This window comes from Ixodes scapularis, unplaced genomic scaffold (genome assembly GCF_016920785.2).
Source record: "Ixodes scapularis isolate PalLabHiFi unplaced genomic scaffold, ASM1692078v2 PGA_scaffold4__175_contigs__length_147842914, whole genome shotgun sequence".
NCBI lineage: Eukaryota > Metazoa > Arthropoda > Arachnida > Ixodida > Ixodidae > Ixodes > Ixodes scapularis.
This window is the reverse complement of record NW_024609879.1, coordinates 127,257,301-127,281,301: the sequence shown is the minus strand read 5'-3', so window position 1 is coordinate 127,281,301 and position 24,001 is coordinate 127,257,301. Positions and strand designations below refer to the sequence as shown.

General features: G+C 44.4%; 1 protein-coding gene across 1 annotated transcript in view; it reads right to left on the bottom strand.

Annotated features, from left to right (window-relative positions):
* The window catches only part of LOC8037285 (protein CIP2A homolog), a 40,879-nt gene that overhangs the window by 10,403 nt on the left and 6,475 nt on the right, over positions 1-24,001 (bottom strand). Inside the window, exons 7-14 of the mRNA XM_029979748.3 lie at positions 23,689-23,837; positions 23,085-23,163; positions 16,097-16,273; positions 14,656-14,812; positions 13,719-13,842; positions 8,076-8,175; positions 5,907-6,025; positions 3,242-3,443 (exon numbers count right to left, since the gene is read on the bottom strand). Of these exons, the coding sequence (XP_029835608.2) occupies positions 3,242-3,443; positions 5,907-6,025; positions 8,076-8,175; positions 13,719-13,842; positions 14,656-14,812; positions 16,097-16,273; positions 23,085-23,163; positions 23,689-23,837 (1,107 nt within the window). The remainder of the gene's footprint in view (positions 1-3,241; positions 3,444-5,906; positions 6,026-8,075; positions 8,176-13,718; positions 13,843-14,655; positions 14,813-16,096; positions 16,274-23,084; positions 23,164-23,688; positions 23,838-24,001) is intronic.

The following is a 24,001-nucleotide window of genomic DNA, read 5'->3' as shown; positions in this document are numbered from 1 at the left end:
CGTCAAAAGAAAGCAAACATAATACACTGCATTACAAGCGTTACGGCTGGTGCCTCTGTCGTGCAGTCATGTTCGCATGCACCTGAGGGCAACTTCAGTAGGCTTGCAGCTGCGGGCGCTTCGTCGCACGAGCGGAGACAACAGCTGTTTGATATAAACCGAAACCATGCCACTCCGCTCCGCCGCCAACTGGTTCCAAAATTGTATACAAAATGTAACTGTCGAGCATATGACAAAAGACAGTCCAGCGGCGAGTGCTTGCCGGGTCGGCAAACAAGGTAGTTCAAGCTAAACACACTAAAAAAAGAACCTGAGCACATCGATGCAAAACATCGAGAGTCACGGTCAAAATGGTCTTGGAGCGCTTTGTGCAACGACTGAACTCGACACAAACAAGAGCGCTGTGTGGGTTCAGCGTGCAGACATTGCCTTCTTTGCTTTAGCTCACTTCTCTTCGCCAACTTTCTTTCGCAGCAGGCAGATTTTTCATGTACCGGGGTACCTCTCGAAAGAAAGCCCAGCGTGAGAAACCTAGCTAATCAATACTTTGACACAACAGTCTTTGAGTTAAAGAGGAATTTGTTTAGTAACGTATGATTAAGAGAAGAAAAGGAATCTTGATGAACATGCGGCGGTACTTAGTTTCATTTTAGAAAGCGCCATATCTGCAGCGATGCGGGGACGGCAAGACCCGACGTCGCGCGACCACAGTGACTGGAAGGCAGGGACTAAATATACTTTTCCCACGGCCATTGCTTTCAGGAGCCAGTGGTCGAGCTCACAAACTAACTTCTGTCGCGCAAAAGCGTGGCTTCGTTTCACAGCGTGACGCCATGGGCCGCATGGCAGGTACCCGGCATGCTAGCGTCGGAGCGTCCGCCACCCTATCGTTCAAAATATATATATTTAAAAAAGAAGACATGAGAGGAGACCCACGACACGACGAGAACGCGAGACGGCGGGAAAACCATGCAAGACCGGACAGACAATTGATGCAGGGTACTTTGTGTCGGGCGGCCGCTTGCGCCAGCTAGCTTACGCGTGCTCAATTACGGTACTCAGTTTAGTTTCGTTTTTGAAACGCGACCAAAATTGTGTTCTGGCGCAGGTTGGGCGCAGATTACCCATATTTTGGCAAAATGTAGCAGGATGTAGCAGGGTTAGCCCTTTGGCGCAGTTTGGCGCAATCGGTGCAGCAATCACATCACTGAGAAGGAGACCTTTAAGGTTGTCTACTTCAACCTTTACAGACAAAAACTTTTTCAAATAACAACAAAAATTAGTAAAAAAAATGAAACCCAATTACAACTCCCTGTAATGCTGAATTAGAGCGCAGCTCTTGAGGAGGAGGAGGGAAGGGGACTGAGGGGAGGGCATACCCCTCCTTTCTCCTCCTCATCCTGCCTGCTACTCTACCACGGGGGTCACATGATCTCACGGGGGCCACGTAGGCCGTAAGGTCACGTGACCTCAGGAGGGGGGGGTGTCACGTGGCCCCCGTGAGGTCACGTTCACCTCATGGGGCGTCACATGACCTCAGGGGGGGGGGGTCACGTTACCTCAGGGGGGCACGTGACCTCAGAGGAGTTACATGACCTCAGGGAGGGGGGGGTCACGTGACATCGCAATTACGCAGACGCCAACGGCGACATTGCTCAACCCGGAAACGGGCACCGAAGAGCTGCGCTCTAAAAATTATGAAAAAATAAGTAAACAGTAGTATGTCTTCATTGCCCACTGACAAACATTGATACACTATAAATTGCAGAATGCGCGTTCAGTAGCGGCTCCAGGAATCAAGGAGCTCGCACTTCTTCCATTAGACGGCAAAAAGCAAGTTTTGCTGCATGTTACTCTGGAGTAAAGGAGTCACGCTCTAGTACACCGAGTCCTGAGAGGGTCTGTGAGGAATGAAAAAAGTGCGGTATGACATATTTCCGGATAGCTGACAAAGTTCCAGTGGTGAAAGAGAAAAAAAAAAAAAAAAATAGCGGGAGAAGCTGTGTCACCTGCGGCATGGGTCGGCAGTTTGCTCACTTTTGTTAATTACTGAAAAGTGTTCAAGGTAATATAACAACGCATTCAAATTTCATTACCAGCTCGGGCTCTTTTCGGTAAATGGCTTGGAGTGTATTTCATTTGTTTTGGACGTCCTAATAAACCCTGTAAACGTTCATTTGACGCTGTGTTTTGATTGCTGTTGCGCAAAATCTCTGCGATTATCGACAATAGTCCTGTTTGTGCTCAACAGAGCAAAGCAGGGTATGAACGTGACCCTGGTGCGCAGTCGGACCATCACGCACAGCATGATCCCGATTTATGTTTTGCTTGCGTAACTAAATGGGGGTTTATGCGAGTACGAGACGTTGGCTGACGATCGCTTCGGCCGACAGAATCTTGATCGCCAAGTGCGGCTGACCTCCCCGTGTGTATACAAATACATTTTATAGAAAGTTTGTGAGGAAGTTCAGAACAAACGTATGGAGCTATAAAAGCTTCTTAACCGGCAGTGTAGATTCACCAAGCTCCATATATTGTGTATGTTGACGTTTTTGTCATTTTTTTTTTTTTATAACAGTAGCAACTTTCGCACTGCCTTGTGAAGGGCTCGGTCGCTTAGGATCGCTTTGAACAGCAGCGCTGATGTCTACAGTCACTCACTTCTTCTCTAACGACCTTCTCAAGACTCCTTCAATAGCGGCGTCAAATAAAAGCGATTGTGCTTGCCGTCGTTATCTTCTATTTTATTTGGGGACAGTCTACCACTAAGGAAGAAGTGGAAACTGCGTAGGAACAGCTCAAGAGCCACGCTTCTTTTGCCATTCAGTAGGTGCTCCAAGAACTCTGGCTCGAGTTACTCCCTTCGGAGCTAAGGGAGCCGCTACTGATTGTATCCACAGATCACAGCATGCAGGCAGAGGAAGCAATGATTGCATGCCTTGTCCCCAGTGGGCGGTAACTTTTAGGCTACGGTCACACCGCTAATACTTCGTACAAAAACAAAATCTGCAGAAATGCTCGAAGCATACATACTACGTATGAAGCAAACATGCTTTGAATGTGCTCGAGACGTGCATAATTCTCTCGCCACGTCTGCAGCAAATGCCATGTTTTTTGTATGTGCACGAGCAGTGTGACTGCAGACTCAGCAGTTGACGGCTCCGTACACGGCGCACAGTCGTGTTTTCTCCTACATTGGCCGGCACGGCATCCTCCCAGCATGCACATGCACTCGGCACACCTCGAAGCTTTGTTCCAGCTTGCGCGTGATCTCGTCGATGCTCCTCTCCACCGAGCGTCGTCGCCCGGCACCCGAGTTCCTCCAGCCATTTGGAACCTGGCCGTTCAAGACCGGCTGGCAGAGCCCTGGCGCTTGCACGAATCCGGCGGGAGACTGGGACCGGCACCGACTCTGGTTTTCCGAAACTAAGGACTTCAGAAACCTTGGAAACAATAAAGAAACATTTTGTGGTGATACAGCTATTATATAACGACCTACTGGCTGCATTCGCGGCGTCTGCCCCGCGACTCCGGGCAAAGCGTGTGCGCTCGGCTCTTGCCAGGCGGCAGTGTCTTTTGCTTCTATGGGTGGCGAGGGATGCCGCAACGCGTTTCTCGCCGTAGAGCTCGATTTGCGTGTACCACCAAACGTAAAGAAGCCCACTGCTCGTAATGGCACCTACCTCCATTTAGTTCCGGGCAGGACTCATCTGTGCACTGTGTTCTCTTTCCTATGTAGCAAAAAATTCAGCGAGACACTTAAGACTGCTTATGTGTAGGAATGTGAAAGCATTCCTACATGCAGTGCATTCCTACAAGCAGCGTGCCACGTCTTCCTATCGCACAAGGCGCTGCGGCAGTGACGTTACGCTCCCTCCCCCACTGCGCAGGCGTGGCGAACCTTCCCGGCTTCACGACAGCTTCCGTGATGAAGCCTTGCATTGCCGAGGCGCGTCCGCTTTGACCGCGAGCGGCCACGCCGGCCTTGACAAAGCATCTGATATGACACGTCGCAGCCAATTTAGGTGCCCTTTTTTGCGGTTACAGACGCCGCCAGCTTTGCTCCATGAGACAGTTAATGGTTTTGCATTAATGAAGAGTGAATACGCATAAAAGTGGCTGTCACTACGCGCATTAACAGCCATCGCCATCACTTCTAGGCACACTGGTGGAAAGAGAAGGTTTGTGAGGACCGCCCGACTCTCGAGTGCGCATAATTCTAAATACAGCAAGTTATTCTATACCGAAAAATTGTGCCGTAGAAACATTTGGAAAAAGGTAGCGCAAGCGTGCTTTGTTGGGAAAAATGGCCTGCTTCCACTTTTTTCCAAGAGTAACTTCCCAGCTCTAATTGTCTACCAGTCTTTGCCCCATTCGTACGCGACTCAAATTGAGTGTCCCTTTATCAGGTAGCCTTCGTGACAACCAATACGGTGCCGTCGCCCTACGAGCTAAACTGACCTTGAGGCTACAAGTATAGCACAAGCCACTTAGTCAAGTCAGATATGGTTCAGTATAGTACTTTTAACCACTTTCTGTCACGCGAAAGACCTTCCGACTATGTATGTACAACTGGGCCGAATTCAGTGTTTTTTGCAAACTGACAAAATGACTGATTGTCCAACTGAAGAGGATGTCAATTGAAATTTACAAATAAATCTGAAATTTAAGATAACAAGCCCAGCCCTACTTGTAGATAAATTCGATTGAACCTTGTATCGCAAACAGTGTTTCGTGAGGCGCCACATCCTGTTGTGAGCATCGCCATCACATCATGAGCATTGCAACACAAGATATTGCATGATGTACATCAGAATCCTCGTCTTTAAGGCCAGAGAAACTATCAGAGCTGTCATTTTATGAGAGGCGGTGCTTTCAAGGGCATTCTATTGCACTACAGTGGCAAATGATACATTTTGTATGTTCAGCTTTCAAACATTAAAGGGAAGCTACGGAGCTTCTTGGAAAAAATGAGTTAGAAGTGAATTCTAGTGTATTTTTACCCCGTGAACCCGAATACCCAAATCATTTGCTGCGTAAGTATTGTTAAACGCGAGAAAAACGCGAAAGACAGTCGCTGTCCGTGACGTCATCGACGGCTCTTTTGGCTGCCCAAGGCTAGGGGGGCGGGGCTTCAGCCCTATTTTGAAATTGCTCTTGTGGCTCCCCGGCGCGTCGCATTGAAATATAATTTTGATATCTGTTATTCTAAAGGCCAAATGAACGCAATTCAAGCGTTTTTTCTCAAATGTAGAAGTGCCCCATCTTCCCTTTAAGTAACCGGAACACAGAAAATACATTAGGATCCTTGAAAGTAAATCTCTAAGGGAACAGACAAAACTGCTCTATATTTAGCGGAAGATCTCCTCTTTGGAAGACAAAGAAGACGGCTTTGAAAACACAAGGAATCAAACAAACACTTTACAAAGCTCCGCCTTATCCAGGAAGGTTGCATAAACAGAGTTCCACTTACTGTAGCCGTAGAAGTTTTTTTATTGAATGCACACTACAGCAAGCAGGAACGAGAATGACAGAGTTAATGAGATATTGGTTTTCTTTAAGCCTGTACCACGATAGACCCGTTTTAAAAGTGTGCACCATCCAGTAACTGCTGCATCAATTATACGAGTCCACCATTGATTTCGGCACATAATGAGCACGCATCGGACACAACGAATGCGTTAGCGTTCAGCGTGAGCTCGGCTAAGCGTGCGTCGAAAACGAGTGCTGCACGAGCATTCGGTCCAAGTCAACTGTTATCACTCAAATTTTAGGGTTTTTTAAGATTGCAATTTCACGTCCCGGGCATTTCGTGAAGCTAAACATTTTTTAGAAAACCTAGATCGCCTCTTGGAACTCAACGACGAGTGGCGCAGCTGTCAAGAACGAGCGTTGTTTCAACTTACTCGTCAGACTTGAAGTTGGGAATAGAATGACCGAAGCATGCCAACTTGAAGGCAACAAGAACCGTCTGCTCTTCGGTAGAGACCATTGCCAAAGAAAGGTAACGGGCCACATTTGATTCCTGAAAAATAAGCAGAGTTTCAATCTGGGTATCACTGTTATTGAATTTTAAAGTTATGTTGCAAAGTTGCCCTTTGGGCTCTTGGCTACCTGCACTGATTGGTCGACCGTGGTAGTTTTACATAAAACCTCAAGATAATAAATTTTGAGTTCAGCCAGAAAAACGTGCTGGGCAATCCTTTAAGGTGGTACCCCCAATCACTTTTTTCCAAATATTTCTTTTAAAAACCATTCGCCCGACGCGTGCAGCCAGATGCAACCTCGCACGAACAGGTTGTATATGATGGATGCAATTCCTGTCACAAGTGTAGAAATGCCTGCACCACTCAATGACTATGGAGAAAAACTTAGAATGAGACTTGAAAAAGAAGCACAAAAAGTATGACGTAGGTCATGACTACATATAGTTCCCTGCAATTATAAATATCAGCTACTTCACAAAGATCCGGCAACTCCATGTGAGCAAAAAGACAGTGCGAGTATCCTTTAAACTAGTCATGCGTGAATAGTCAATTTTTAAGTTCAAAGCGAATAGTGATTTTTGACAAATATTTTCGAATTGAATATTGAATAGTTTTTTCGAGCCTTTCACGATTGCACCGTGCTTAATTTAAACGAAAGATCAGATAAACTTGTGAAGGTTGTTCCCAAGCTTTCACTTGTCCATTTCAAAACCAAGTTATTTTAATCAAACTACCTTAACAGCCTAAACTACAAATCTATACAATCTCCCAATCAACGATTGGGAGATCGAGTCATTATTGCTTTATTGCCCTGCATCGCGATAATAAGTTTGGCAAAGTCACGTAAGCTAAAAAGGATATTTTTTTCCAACTTTCATCGATTGCAACCGAAAGTTGGCCCAGTCCTTATTTTCACTTATTTGCGCTCGAGCTTAGGTGGGCTATCTCGAGATATTATGGTATGTATAGATTGTAGCCTCAGAAAGAACAATGTCTGCGATGGGATAGCAAGTAGACGACACGTTTTACATAAAATTAAACCCATAGGGGTGCCCGGCTATATACCTAATTGAGGAAATTTATAAATCTTCTTGCTATATGCAAATATCCTTCCTTAAACCTCGAAATTGAGAAAATAAAAGACAATCATGAATGATGAATGCGAGTCGTCTGGACATCTCCACCTTACATATACTCTTGCATAATAGCCAGTTCAATCTTGAAAATAATACTGCAATGCTGATATCAACATCCACAAAGTTGTTTCTTTTTAAATACACCAGGCACACGCGTCCACTATTCGGCTTTGAAAGCGTGCTTTCCCCGTGAGCATGTGACTGCATTATTTGTTTTTTTCGAAGCGATGATTGCGGTGGGTTAACCCCGTTGAGCACACTTCTTACCGAGCACCGGTGCACAATGGAGAAGCAACTTCCACGGAGCTCGATTCCACAGGTATCGCTTCTCTGCACTGCACCAGTGCTGAGTAAGAAGCACATTCACATGGGGCTACCTTACAGCGATCAACACTTGAGAAGATATGAATATCACAGTTCATCTTGAAGCGAGTATTGAATAGCATATTATTCGAAAATTTTAATATTTGCACAACACTACTTTAAACACATGGCCCTGCTCGCAGTAACATCATCAGTAACATCATTTATTATAGTATGGCACGAGAGTGGTCCCATGCTCTATGCCTTATGTGTCACTACCACCATGGTACTATCTGCAAGCTGGCAGCTGTGCCACAGTGGCAAATACCAATTAGTTCTTTGGAAATAGAGCTCTACATAAAATGAAGCAGACGAGAAATATAAATATACGGGGGCATGTTCCCTCTTCGCGACTCGATACCTCTACAAATCATAACAAAACACTCAATCTGACCGCTTTTTTTTTTTTAACATCTCTGCTAACCCTGGAGTGTACAGATTATGCTGCACTTGCAGGCTTGAATCGTGGGAGTACCCTTGCTCGCACGATAGTCACGCCTCCATCTCTAGCCCACCATAACGGCACCCGGGCAAGAGGCACTTACAAATTTCGTAGACACAAAGACAGCTGCGAGTCCGACGCTCTTACCTCAAAGAGGCCGTTGAGGCTTTCTCTCACGCCAGTGATCTTGTCCATCAAGTCGACCAAGAGCCCTAGGGCGGCAGTGACCACTTGAACCCACTGACCCCTGCGCACACGTGCAACGCGTGCAAGTCAGAGGTTGAACCAGAAATGCAAACGCCTGAGGCAAGCGATAAAAAACACCTCAAAAAGGTCTTAACACAGAAATGTGTTATGTACGTGGCTTGAAGCAATTTCCCGCAACTGTGGTGGGCAAGCAAGCTCAGACATTTGGTGGGAGAGTATGCGGAAAGGGAGGGGAAAGAGAACAAGCCCACGCCTCGGAGCAAACGCCAAGATGGATTATAGCAGAACCAAAGCTGAAGTTTACAATCGCAAGGGACACAAGCTACAAACCCTGCCCCTCCTCGAGCACCAGCTTTGGCACAGCTTTCTTTTGGAGATGCAATGCACAATGACGTTTGCGCCGTGGAGGCACAAAACGCGTCCAAAGTTCACCTGTGCAACATCACCGCGAAGCCTCTTCTCTGTCTTAAGCCAGAATAATGCAGGGAAGGAGAAAATATTTTCACTTCTAGCAAAATTAGAATGAATCTTGCTCGGGTTACGTACAGTCGCGGAGAATGTGAATAAGCCCAGGCGAGTGCGTGGTTCCAAAGAGCTCCAGTGCTGTCCAACGGAAGGAAGTCGAGCTATCATCGCGGCTACTGCGTGGAAGAGCGGCACGTCAGCGGCTGTTTGCCTTTTGTCTCCACCCCCCACTTAATCGGCAAATGATTGCCGAGTTAACACCGACAGTAGTAGCATTCAAAGAAATAAAACAAAACAGCTCATCTTGATTTATTCTACGATCTTGTAACCAAACGCTTGACCTGCCAACCCGAGACTCAGTCATGCTTGATTTTGCTTTTTGTTGTGCAACGCCCCTATAATTTGGCAAAATCAGCGTTAACTTGGTGACAGCTGGTCAAGCAAGGAGCAACGACAAAAACTGAGCAGCCGCTAAAGCCTCGATAATGGTCGAGCCTCCTTTCTTCTGGTGGGTAACGCGGATGGGCCTAATAAGTCACACGCTCGCATGGGCTTTTTCGTGTTGTTCGCAACTGTACAGTGCTCACGAGCTTAACAAAACCTCATCTCGTGGAAGTGCTGCCCCAGCGGCAACTGAACAACCACTACAAAAGATGACGCAGTTTGCAAGCTTCACATAAGTTTGGCAAGAACTGTACACTAGCAAAGCTATCTTCCAAAAGTAGAATTGTCTTTTTTTTTTGTAAAAGGAAGGAGTGTTCAGAAAGATATTCAATCTTACTTGACCCAGACTTGCAGGAGGCGTAGTTAAACTGTAATTGTGGGAATTGTGAAGGCACTACAACACTATGTGCAGTGGATTCCCAACGAGGTGTTAGAGATGCACAACCATTAAAGAAAACTTCCTAATACTGTGGAGACCAGTTATAACGAAGTCTACAAGAATCGGATATCGCTTCGCTATATCCGCTTCTTCAATATATATGAACTCATACAAATAACATGAAAAAAAAGATAACACGGGTTGTCATGAGCACATGTTTATCGAGCCTGCAGAAAACGGTCGAGGCTTCCCTGCACGGATCCTTTCCTAGATGTGAGCCTCTTCTCGCAAAATGCAAGAAGCTCCGGTCAAAAAAAGATCCTGGTACGTACGGACCGTGCAGGGGTGGAAGCAAGCTTCAGTCTTTGGAGCAGCTTTGGACAAGTAAAAGTTCAGCTTTGGAGCAGCTCAGGAGCAACAAAAATCCAGTTTCGTAGCAGTATAAGCAAATCATAAGCACAGATGTGTTTTTCGAAATACAAAAAGAAATATAAATAAAAAAGCATCTTCATGTGACGTTCCAGGACCATTTCCAGACATGACCTCTCCTTAAATATATTCCAGCCCATAGCAAAAAATATATTTGAATGGTTGCCATTGAGAACTGTCCTGGTGGTAGCGGGTTGGTTCCTCTCATGGATTTACAATAGTAGGCATAGGCAACTAAAGAAAAACAACTTAAGCCTCATGAAAACAAGACATTTTCACTGTTTAACAACGTAAATCGCATGTTCCATAAGTTAAAAACAAAACCATTTCAAGCTGCAATAATATGGTATGAAATAAAGTCCAATACTGACTATAGTTCACCATTAGGAAATACAAATGTTTCAAGTCCCTGTTTAGCGAACAAAAGGATTCCAATACTCTGAACAGAGTACAAATCAAAAGCATTCTAATACTCAACAGTGTACAAATCTACTATATATGATAAAAGTACAAATGCAAAATATTGAAAACTTCAGGATATCACCTATTTCATTCCTGCTCATACATACCCTTACAGAAAGAGGCATCACTGACTAAATAGAAACAAGACAGCTTGATTAGGAGTTTAATAAAAAAAAATGACTGACAAAACTAGCAAGTAAGACCATAAAACAGAAGGCTTTCCTTAAGTCAATGCGGAGCGCAAGTCGTCTGCTTCTTGCACAGGGGTTGCGTGACGTCAGAACGCCGAGCTCTTATTGGCTGATTAAAAAAGTAGTGGGTGTATCTCAAGGCACCTAGCATTGAGGTCTACCCACCATCATTTCAATCAAAACCAATCGGAGCTTGGCATCGTTCTGAAGTCACCGCATCTCCTGTGCAACAAGCAGACGACTTGCCCTCCGCATTGCTTGGATGCGTTCCAGCACAACGGTTTAGAATTTGCTTTGCTCAGCAGGACATTCCCACTGTTCTCCTCGTCCTCTCGCCGGCTTGCTGTTTGAGTGCCAGCGAGTGTATTCGCCATGTACGTCATTTACAAGAAACTCTACACGATTGAGGCAACCAATGATCGCTTTTATATGTTACGTTTACTACACGAATGAGGAACGCGGAAGCAGTCTCAGCAAAAGCACCCGAAACATGCAAAAAGTAAATATATATTACGCCAAGTGTTTATTTTTATAGAACAGTTATCGTTTCTCCAGAAATTAGATGATAGGTGAACAAATGCCAGCAAGCTCTTACGTACATTTCTATACCATAAGGTCCTGAAAGAGTGCCCACCCAAAATGAAAAAGTAAATTGTGTGTGTGTGTGTGCATGCATGTGAGTGTGCATGTGTGCGTGCGTTTGTGCACGCGCAGGCGCGTGTGTCGGGGGGGTGGGCACTACAAGCTACGTGAAACGGAAACTCTTCAACTTCAAAGTTTCTTAACTTTTCCCTCACCAGAGTAAGGGATACCCCATATAGTATGGATGCTGCAGATTCACGTGTCATGGTGCGATAAGCATGAGGGAACCCGCGGCAAGCACGCTTGTTGCGTACCGACACCGCAAATCACTCAATTGATAAAATTTTAAAAAAAAGGAAGTGTGATTTTTGGGGGGCGAGCGCTTGTAAGAGACTTTACGGCGACTTAATGCGTTTGTGTCGTATTTCAAATACACTCGATCATGCTCAGTGCCACTGTATGAAAAAAAAAAAAAAAAAAGATTAAGTGAATGACGAAACGGTACATCGAAGCATCGTTTCGTCGTTTGTCAGAGTTCTGATGAGTACTCTGACAAAGAGACCTGTGCATGTGCCATTTTCGAAGATCAGGCTTACACGCCGTTGACACGACCACATCGGTATGGTGGTTTCACAGAAATAGGGCCTTTAAAACCTTTAAGACATTACCGCATACCGTGCACAACTGGAGCCTTTGAAGCATGCTTTTAAGCGCGCGCCCCGCGGTCACGGTATCACTCAGGCGCACGCTTAAAAGCATGCTTCAAAGGCTCCAGTAGTGCGCGGTACGCAGCAAAGGTTTGCTAAAGTCCCTATATTTTTTTTTTAATCAGAATTATCTAAACAAACACAACACGGTAAACCACTGTAACCAATAAAAAAAACTCCAATAAATATAGCCTTAAAAAAAACTTGTTTGGCTAGTTTTGGCGCAACATGTGCGTTTGGGAGCAGGATGGCGCAGCAAAAGTGGATTGGCGCACAATGGCTGAATTGGCACAGCGCTTCCACCCTTGACTGTGTCAACAGCTGTGGAGGACGCCCATTACGTTTATGCGCACTCCGTCGAGGATGGCACGCTTTTCATTCAAGGAGATTGCTTTTGTCTTCACCGTCGAAGTGCTGGTAGTGCCGAGACTCTCCATCGTTGAGTGGCGATGATTCGCGGAATCAATGCTTGAGCAAAGTAGACTTTCGTGCAAGAGCGGCCTCACCGACCAGACGCCGAGACAGATCACGAAGCAAACAAAGAAGCGCGCACCGGCACGGAGTTCGTGCTCAAGCTTGTCTGTCGTCAGTATAGCAAGAACAAAGAAGCGCGCACGACACAGAGTTTGCGCTCAAGCTTGTCTGTCGTCGGTATAGAACGCCTAGATTTAAGAGATGGGGCAACTGCTCAATCGGGATCATGTGGTTTGTGAGCAGAGTTTGCAAAACGAGCTGCAGCAGGCAGGGAGTCAAAACTCAAAAGCACTCGCCTTCTGCAAACGTGTCCAGCTCTCTGCCCAGTTGCCACGCGACAATCAAGTGAAGGCGTACTTACCGCTCCCTTTCTTAAATCTAGGCTCTCTCCTCATCTCCACCAGAAAGTTGTCACTAGCGCTCCGAATGCACCTATCGACATGCCAGGACGGCCTCTCCGCATGCGATGCGGAAACGCCGCTTCCCAGATAAGGAGCGGGGAGCAGACGACATCGCAGAGACTGCTGCCGGAGGCCTTTCCAGCATCTTCTGCAGCGTATTCTGGGTGGCTTCTTGGCCGCAGCAGCGAAGTGCAGCGATCCGAGACTTAATAAATTTTCCAAATTTTATTCTTTTTTTTAAATGATCACAAAATTTCTCTTCGCTATATCCACGAAACCCGCTCAATTTCCTTCGCTAAAAACAAACACAAATGCATTGAAAAAGTGCCAAAAGGAATGGGAAATTGTGATTGCTTCGCTGTAGCCGCTATTTCGTTACAACCGGTCTCGACAGTAATGCCCAATTGGAATCAACCTTCGAGGTGAATAGTAGCGACATCAAAACATTTTCTTTTATTTTGATTTGGAAGATGTGTTTCGACTAAACAGTAGAAATAGACTTTCTGCTCTTATTAAGATGCACTGGAGACACTCTGTGGCTCTTATGTGCCACCAATGTGAGTAAGTCTCAATTCCGAGCTTGTGTTCACACATAGTATAGATATAAAAAAAAAAGGTAAACATGTGACTCCCATTCAGTTTATGCATAGTACATATTTCCTCTGTTTTCATTCCAAATGCCCAATTTATTTACCTTAAAAAACTAGTTTCCACAAAAAAAAACTTTAATAGCTTTGGTACTGGCCTCACTTTGGGCTGCATGGTTCAAATTTAAAACAATTTTGCTGAATTTATATTTAGACATTGCCATATGAAAAATTTGCAAGACCTTGATTAGGTGAGGATGACTCATTTTCAGTCCTAAAATAGGAACGGCAAATCTTCAGGCCCTTCTACCGACAACACTGCCAGCATTCGTGACTTCCTTCAGCATTCAAGGGGAATGCTTTTTCCTATGTTTCTCTGATTTATTCTGCAACTTAGAACCTTGGACATGGGTCATTATTTTACGACACATCACAGAGGCATCTTGAAGAAAATACACTTACGCCTGAGCTGCCGTCGCTTCTTGAGGGTTTTGGAGGAGGTACGGCTTCAGGAGTGCTGTAACGTGATCAGCCGTGATGCACTGTTTCACGATGCTCTCTCCGTAAATCTCGGAACCAAGAAGCGCTGCGATGAAAAAGGTTGTGTTCCTTACAACGAACGAGAAAAAAAGCTTTTTGCTTCGTGTTACAATGCACAAAGAAACAAATACTAAATGTAGAGTGGATATCCATGCAGTAACATGTAAATGCCCAACCTAACCTGCGTTTTATATTTACTGCACAACCACACTTTTTGTTCTAGACATCACTTAGGCCGTCTGAAAACCATTTCATCTTATGTATTGGTTACTAATTACATTTTCTCTTCCCCATATATTTTCTTTTTCTCGAATACCACCCTGTTGGGGCAACCGCAGGAAAAAGAATTGTACAAAACTTAACACGAGATAAAACAATAAAGTACAAGAATAAAAAAAAGTAATAGGTGCAAAACATGATCAATAGTCATCAATGGCAGACGAAACTTTGTGCTGGTAGTATTAGGACATAACCGGGTGGTAAATTCTAACTTTCGATGGTACGGAAAAAAAAAACTGTTTTGGTATGCGGCTGATAAGGCGAAATATTCAGGTGGTGGTAACTTCGCGAGAAAGATGTGTTTGCAAAATTTAAATACATATTTAATGGTGCAAAACGTGATGAGTCAATAAAAATGTGCAGTTTTTGGCATTCAGTGTTACTAAGGCCAAACTATTTTATTTCGACTGAAATTTACCTTTGCAGACTACAGACCAGGTCTGGACTGTAGTTTGGAAAATACGGTACATACAAAAGACGAGAAGAAACCACCACCAGACTTGAACCCTGTTCAATCGTTTGAATGGTGACTTTCGACACCATAGATACCGTCACCACTGACACGTCCAACAGCACTCACTAGTGAAGAGATCCAGAGACACAAGGTGCATTTCTGGAGCGCAGTGCACTTCAGCAAGTGGCTTCTCTTGGAAAGCGGCCAACGTTCCCGCAATCCTTTTGACGACTGCCACAATCATCTCGTTTTGAGCGACCAGCATGTTCTTCCCACACATGTCCTGAGAGGAAAGACAAGGTGCCAATCAATCCGCCGATCACTATAGTAGTCTCCAACTGTAAAAAAGACCTGTTCGATGATGCAGTTTCAGGCATCTACGCAGGATATGCCTTGGCCAGGTGCACACTGCTTAGAGCGAGGAAATAAATTAACCCTTGTTCTATTCTCCCTCTAAAAATAAAGTGAACAGCCACCCAATCTTAGAGGACCGTTTCTACCGTCCTGTCATTTAGCTCGAATATAGCCAAATGCCCGCTTACATGGGAACTTGCTCGAAAAATCGACACCAGGCGAGTGGAAAAAGAAAAAAAGATTATTCGTGACAGTTTATTAGACTAAACAGTATAAAAATGTTATCGTCAATAGAGTAGGGTTTTTAGCTTTTTCTGTGACTCAGCTTGCCGATACATTTTGTTCGCACAGATGCGTACGAGGCAATTTTCTACATAGTAACTATACAGGGTGTTTTTTGTTAAAGGTTAATAGATTTGTTTAAAAAAAAAAGTTGTGAAAGCTACACTTATGTGGCTTGTGCAGGTGAGTTTTACGGCCAGGAGGACATAGTAAAGAAGGCTAATCGTTACGATCAGTCGGCTACTTAAGTCAAATATGTTAATTAACTTTTTAATTAGTGAAAATAGACGGTGAGTGGGACTCGTGTTCAGCTTCGCGTATCTGATAGCCCTGCCGGCCACCATTTCCCCATTTAAACTTTAAAAAAAATCACCTATAACATTTTAATAAGATAACGATTAATTCTAAAACTTTGGCATCTGGTTTGTCCCGCCAGCGCTACATTTGCACAGAGAACGAGCGTTAGGCAATGCAAAGTTTCTTTTCGCAGTAAAAAAAAAACTAAAGTTTTTGTGGGGGACACCCTGCACATATATATATAGGTCAAGTATTGAAAAAAAAATGTTTTCGTGTGAGCAGATGCTCCCCTAAGCCCATGTTTTTAAGCAAAAAAAAACTGAGCCCCCTCAATGGGAAAAACATGGTTATTGCCATCCCTTCACTCAGGTAATCACACCCGCTGAAATTTTTAAATATTCTTCCACTGTCTACCCATTAGCCCCATTGCAAAACATCACAATGCACATGATGTACTAATCACAAATTTATGTGACCCAATAAATCAATGACACAATAAAAAAAATACATGGTTGACAACACAACAATGAGGTAGTAGCAAAGGTGTAAATTGTTAAAGCTTGGCACAAAAACTTTATTAAAAGGAAATATGCAACCCAAGGATGACGTCTGACAGTCATAAAGAATTCCACACCTTGAGCAGCAGGCTGAATAGAGTGACCGCGAAGTGAGCTCTCTGGAGCGAGTTGCCCTCATGGTCAATGGCCATCCGTAGGATTGGTGACAGGGCTCCATATCCGTTTGGTAGCCTAGACGACAGCTGCTCTAGTAGCGTCGCCTCGGAAGCCAGAGCCGTCAGGAGCCGCAGGGTCTTGGGAAGGGTTACAAGAGTTCAAGAACAATCGAGCGGATACCAAATCTCATGTAATTAAGATATCCAGTCATTTTAATTTATATTACAAAATATAGGGTAATCTAAGTCACCAGGCTCGATCTAAAATCAACCATAAAAATCGACGTCTGCACGTAGCAATCTGAACTATTCGTCCAAAAATGTATTTCACAGGTCGGTTTCTTCTTCTAAAATTACAAAGCGTAGTTATCTTTCTGTAAAAAAATAAGGCCAAGAAACTTTCCAGGGTCTACGGCGGGCAGCAAAGCAGACGACAGGGGTCCAGTAGCGGGGTGTGTTTGGCACTTGTACAGATAGATGGCGCTACCTCCTTATCGCGTCGGCTCGCGATCACCGTGGTTTATTAAAATTAACATAATCTTTTTGAAATGTAACTTCGGTTAAAAAATAAATGTAGACAATAAAAACAAAACTTAAAGCAAAGAAAAACGTGTCTGCATAACATCAGGTGCTTTTGCTGCCAACGGATTTCGTGTGCGTGTCATCTGCTTTCTTTCACTGGTCAACTGCACCTTCACACGCTGTTCCCGACGCCATCTATCAATACGAACGCCAAACACACCCCGCTACTGGACTTGGCTGTCTGGGTCGCTGCCTGCCATAGACCCTGGCAAGTTTCTTGGCCCTACTTTTTACTAAAAAAAGAACTCTGCTTTGTAATTTTACAAGAAAAAAACCGACCTGTGAAATACACCTTTGACGAAAAGCTTAAATGGCTACGTGCAGGCTTCTATTTTTACAGTCCATTTTGGATTGAGCCTGGTGACTTGGACCACCCTATATAAAGCTAGCAAAGGTCTCCCACAGTATGAAAGATCCATTGGCCTTCGCAGTTGATGCAACGGTGCTAAGCACACGTTGGCCAGAGGTACTCTTATTTTTAGAAGGAGAATAGAACAAGCGTTCAATGAATTGCTGATCACAAGCAATCTGGGCTCGGCCAAAACCAATCCAGTAAAGCCACCCATAACTGCCTCGTCAAACGGATCCTTCATAGTCATCTGCAAATAAAGAATTTTGAGTTTGAAGCAAATTCGCAGCACATAACGGTTGTGGCCGAATATTTGCTAATCAAATATTTAATAGTTTCTTCAAGCCCTTTACTACTGCAGCATGATGAAATGAAAAGGCAGCTGAACTCATGAAGGTTGTTCCCAAGCTTCCACCTGTCTATTTCTAAGCAAAGTTAATCATAATCCAACTATTAGTGTTGCGCAAATACCCAAAATTTTTAACAGTGATTTCGAATAATAGACTATTCGATATTTGCTTTCAGATGAACTGTGATATTTATAATTTTATAAGTGTTGATTGCAGCGCGTTAGCCCTGTTAAGCGCACTTCTTACCAAACACAACTGCACTCCGGAAGGGCAACACCCGCAGAAGCTTGCTCTGCGGGTGTTGCTTCTCTGCAGTGCACCAGAGCTTGATAAGAAGTGCACTTGACAGGATAATCTGGGCCGTTCAACACTTGGAAAAAATTGGGGTGTGTGTATGTTTATACAGCCTAGAGCTTAGTCTGCCTCAGGGCAACTTGTCTCCCAGCTGTAGATGAGAAATTTAGCCAATGTAGTACAACCACTAGCCTGGGGTCTTTAACATGCACTACGCAGTAGTGACACATCACCGCACACTGGTACCCCGAGCAGCACTCTTCCCCGGCTCATACGTTGGCCAGTTTGGCGCAAGCTTGGGCCAGGCTTGAGCCACGCTGGTTCTAGCTCGCGATAATCTGGCCCAAGCCTGGGCCGAGGAAGTGTGCTACTTGGGACAATGCTCATCTAGATCGATACGGGCAGGGGTGGAGATTGAACCCACGATCCCTGGATTCTGCAGCGCAAGCTTTCGCTCCACACGCTCCGAGCTGATGTTCGCTAGCCCACTCGGCTACTGATCCCTGCCATTTAAAACACTTGCAGTGATGTGATTGGCCTAAGCAGTTTTGGAGCACCTTTTGGAGCAGCCCAAACGGTGCTTTGGAGCAGCAAAAGTGGCCTTTGGAGCAGGTAAAACAGTGCTTTGGAGCAACAAAAGTTGCTTTTGGAGCAGCCAAAACAGTGTTTCGGAGCAGCAAAAGTGGTTTTTGGAGCAAATATTCTTAGAAAAAAAATATTTGTTTTAAATGCTGGACGAACGAAGGACACTTCGCTCGCCGCAATAAACAAATTATGGTCAAGTTCGACCATCTGGGAGTCTTTCAACATGTAACTGAAATGCCCATGACATGACACATTTTGCAATGCTTCAGTTAAATTATACATATATATGTACAGATATAGATAAATAACCAAACTGCACATATTAAAATTTATTTGAAAATGACCAGGTTATTAGTAAGAGTAAAGCTATACGCACTCCGGAGTGCACTTCGGACAGAAATGGCTATACGCACTCCGCGGAGAGCTCATGCCATGTGGGTCACCGTTTCCGAACGGCGCGTGTATCACTGGGGTGCTCGTTAATACAGCCCCCTGCCTGCGTTCACACCGCTTCGCGGCGACAGTATTCGGCTGCTAATTACAAAACTTAACCAGTACACGCCGCTTCGCGGCGTTCAGCCGATAACCTAAGCCCCGCCGTCCCCGATTGCACCTTCGGAAAGGGAGTCCCATACCATTTAGTTCTGCGAAGTTTCGTCAACAATATTAGTTTTTTTAGTTTTCATCGCAAAAAAGAAATGTCGTAAATAGCGCCAAATGCCTCGACAAAACAAAATGTTCGAGAAAAAAAGAAAGAAAAAAGTAGGCCCACCGTGGATCGAACTTGCGTCCACTTGCGTATAAAGCGGACACCTTAACCCCTATGCTATGCCATTTTTTTTGCCCCAACAAAAAAAGTTTATTTACATATTGCAGTTACACGTAACATGAGTGGACACTTGGGCACACTCCACATCATACTCGAGGAAGAGGAGAAGAGGCCTGGCACCTTTGCTATGCTATGCCATCGCTCAGAAAACTCGTAGTGACCATTTGTTTTATACGAGTTTAGCGGAGTGCGTATAGCTATTTCCGTCCGAAGTGCACTCCGGAGTGCATATAGCTTTACTCTATTGAGTAAATATCACAGCATTAGGTTGACTACCGTAGTTATATAATAAATATAAGCTGTCTCTGACTGATGAAACACGTAACTACTGCACTGCAATGCGAAATTGTACACAAGACAAAGGTACATTAATTAAGACTAGCGGATGCTTTTCTTTTTGCTTTTCGGAACTTTCTACAAGGCTGCTGCAAGCCTCTCTTTGCCTTTGGCTAGTAATTAATTCCCACTTTCAATGTCTCCAAAGAGACATTGAGACATCCCACAAGTGAACAGTGCTGTGGCCGTTGCCAAGCAATTCCGAAAAACCACTTGCCACTGTTTTACTGGTTCCCGACAGCCCAGATTTTCATCAAAAGTAAGCAAACAAAAAACAACGGGTTGCAAGCGTCCCGGCTGGTGCCTCTGTCGTGCAGTCATGTTCGCATGTACATGAGGGCAACTTCGGCAGGCTTGTATTTGCACGTGCTTCATCGCGCGAGCAGAGATGGCTGTTCGATCGAAACAGACACCATGCCACTCCGCTTCGTCGCCAACTGGTTCCCAAAATTGTATGCAAAATGTAATTTTCCAGCATACGACAAAAAACAGTCCAGCGGCAAGTGCTTGCCAGGCCAGCAGGCGAGGTACAAGCTAAACACACAGAAAAAAAGAACCTGAGCCAGTCAGGTTAAAACAAGACATTGCGAGTCAGGGTCAAAAATGTACTTGGAGTGCTTTCTACAACGACTGAAGCACTGAAGCGTCAACACACGCCCGCGTCTATAGTTGAAATTGTTTTTAAAAAGACGCAAGATGAGACAAATGAATGACGAGAGCGTGAAACGAGAGGTGGCGGGAAAAACTATACAAGTCCGGATGGACGATTGATGCAGGGTACTTTTTGTTGGGCGGCCGCTTGCGGTGCCTAACTCATGCATGCTCAATTACAGTACTCAGTTTAGTTTCGGTTTTGAAAGACAACCAAAATCGGTCTTTTGGCGCAGGCTTGGCACAGATTACCCATATTTTGGCAAAATGTAGCAGGATGTAGCAGGGTTCGCGCCTCGGCGCAGCAATCACATCACTGCACTTGGAAAAGTATGAATATCGCAATTGCGTGCTTCAGAGAAAGGCACACTTTCAAAACAGGATAGTGCATGTGCATGCCTGGTGTATTTAAAAAGAAACAGAAACTTTGTGAATGTTGATATATATAGGCATGGGTGAATAGAGGAGTTCGGGTCCGAATCGAATTCGAAGCGAATAGTCTTGAAGGTGAACATTTCGGCAGACTTCTGCCTGGTTGGGTTAAATGTTATAAATAAATAAAGGGCAAACGCCAGCCAATCCCTAAAGATCGTAGGGTCCCAACGTTTCGGTGCCGGCTCGGCACCTTCTTCAGGGGGACTATTTAAAAGAGAAGCAGCTTCTTTCTTTTCTTCTGCGGTGAATGTAGGGCAGAATCTTCGTTTTTTTTGGTGGTTAGTTTTCAAACCAGGTGCGGTACCTTTGTTTTCTTCAAAGTTGGTTATTTACAAACGAGGATCAGCATCTTCGTTTTCCTCTATGGTAGGGGTCTGTTTCTTTGGTGTCTCCTCTAAGTGTAGTAAGTAGTCCACTGACGTATGCTGAGGGCAAGGTGTTGGAGGATAGATTAATATTTCCTGGTGTGGTCTGTATGTGCCATGACTCAATAAAGAGCCATTCCTGCCAGTTGGTTTCTACATCCAGGATTTTGGTTGAATAATTTCAAATCAAATAGTTTGAATAGTACAAGCAACAAATACTGCAAGGTATGTTTGAACTATAGTTTTATGTTTGCCCTTATTTGGTATTAGAAGTACTGTAATTGTAAATGTCAATCGTACTGAGTTCGAGAGCACGAAATGGTTGGAAGCTTGCGCCACCTGGTCGGAAATTTAAGCCAGAGTATTCGGAAAGGTTGAATAATTTGACATTGTCAAATAATTCAATATTGTCAAAAACTTAAATTCGATTCGAAGTGAATGCCAAATAGAACAGAATTCTATGGGCCATTCGTAATAACCGAATATTCGCCCATCACTAGATATCTACATTGCAGTAAAATTTTCTAAATTAAACTGGCTGTAACGCAAGAACATACGTTAGGCAGAGATGCTCTGACAGAGTGCATTCATCATTTGTGTTTCTTTCTTTAGAGCGCAGCTCTGAGGCCCCCGTTTCTGGCTTGAGTGGTGTCGCCGTCGGCAAAACCGTGCACGTTGCATTATGAGAATAATGCAAGTGGGTGTAACCACGAGTTGCATTATGAGAAAATTTCCCCGCTAAATTTAGTGAGAAAATTATCGCTAAATTTAGTGAGAAAATTATCCCTAAACTTCTCCGCTAAATTTAAATGAAATTTCGCGGTAACATCTCCCCGCTAAATTTACAGTAACATTTCAGCGCTAAATATGGCAAGAAAATTTCCCCGCTAAATTCAGCGGTAAAATGTATCTCTAAATTTAGCAGAAAACATTCCCCTCTAAATTTAGCGGAAAAAATTCTCCACTAAATTTAGAGGAAATGTTTCCCCGCTAAATGTAGTGGAAAAAAATCCCCTGCTAAATTTAGAGAAAATTTTTGTTAAATGGGAGGGGAGCAGGAGGAGGAGGGGCATATTCTCCTTCCATACCCTCCCCTCCTTGTCAAGACGTGCACTCCAATTCGGCACTACAGGGATTTGTAAACGTCTCATTTCATCCACCCAAATTCGAGACTGAAGAAAAAATATTTGCACATAGCAAGATTTATAAATCCACTCAATTAGGTATAGCTGGTCATCTATAGGTTTAAAGGGCCCATGAAACAAATTTTGGGTTGGGATAAATCCTTTTAGATTGTTGGGATTTTACTGATAGCACATCGTTCAGTGAGCCAAAAGAAAAGAAGGTAGAAAGTCAAAAGCCTGACTTTCAGTGCGAAAATTTGAAAACACAGCGGACTATTTTGTACCTCCTCCCCTTCGTAAGCTCTCTGCCTTTTCACTGTGATAAATCCGCGGTCCCAAAATCACGTCATCAGGTCCAAACGCAAGTCACACGAAACCGGACCTCGCTTATTCCCTCACCCCTAAGCTGATGGCGTTTCCGGCTCATTTTTCCTGACTGGGCTCGCTTTTTGACAATATCCCTGACAATTCCCCGATTTTTCCCGGTAATTAATATTTTCCGGTCGCTATACTCCGTTCCACCTTCAGTCAAAGCGCAGTGGACGCCACGAGCTATCCCAGCCGATCTAGCGTCAGGAGAAAATCGCGTGACCTGACGTTTGGGCAGAGCGACGCAGGGAGCTCAAGGTCACATGACACTCTCTCCATGCTGGATTGGCTGGGATGGCCCCTAGCGTCCGCTGCGCTCGGACTGAAGTTGAAACGGAGTATAGACACCCTGAATATACAACGATAATCTGTGAGGATCGTTCTTAGACAACCTTCTGAGGTCGAGGTCAACACTTTGATGGCACCGGGCAATTCTGCAGAATAAAACTGTTAAAGTCATATAACTGGTAATAGCAGTTACTATAGTGCGAGCGAGAAGACCTAGAAATCAAAATAAGAGGTGAGGTTTTTAAAAGAAACTTTGAAGCAACTAACCTGCAAAGGTGTTATTCCTGGAAAGCAGCTAAAATAAAATGAAGCCAAAGAAGTAACCTAGCACCTTCTGTGACTTCTAGAAGTCATACAAGAACTTAAATTTGATAACAGACTCAGACACTTGCCGTTTTAAGTCCTAGAGAGTCCATGTGAGATTGCTTTTCCACAATTTTCGAGGCACAGGACATCAACAGTCGATGGCATCTGCCAAAAGAAATGTCAGTGCGCTTTAGGCACCTTCAGATACCAAGCCAAGCCAGCTGCAGAGTATCCAAACCAGTTGGGAAGTAACTCATGCTTCAATGCACCGACACATTCCTGCAGTGCTCTCTTTTGCGATCTCAACCACCACGAAGGGAGATTGTACTAGGTCTACATAAGGAGCGCATTTTTCTGCACAAGGAATCCCTTTAGAAGAGGGTTCATGCAAGACGCCCAAGAACTGGTGGCAAAAATGCACCAAGATAACTTTTACAAAAAGAAGCAGAACATCTCAAGTAGATCTGCAAGTTCAGAGCAATGTGAATCACCAAGCATGGTCATTTATAACATCACTCTTTAGTGTGACTCAGAAATACGGAGGCACATCCAAAGACACACCCAGAACCGTCCAAGCAAGCTCAAGGACGAGTCGCAACCAGGTTTCACGATCAAATGATAACTTCACGACTGAAATAAGAAACACAGTGAACGAAAACGCATAGCTAGAAATGTGTGCTTATGGCTCACCTCAGTACATTGTGCTTCCTCTGAGGAGATTTGAGCAGGTCCTCCAGCAGGTCCACAGCTGCGTTGCTGACCTCGTACACTTGGGACAGTGCAGCCGACAGGATCACAGTCAAGGTCTGCTTAATGTCATGGCTGAAGATCTGAAATCGCTGAAAAGGAGACAGTGTTAATCGAGTGTTTAATGAAAGTAGCTGTGGGACATCGCAATTTTTGCATAAAACATGGGAAACTTAGATGCCATAAAACAAATGCCAAACAGCCGTTTGCCAGAGAAAAAAAAGATAAGGTAGGTTTTCTGCTTCTTGCATTACAG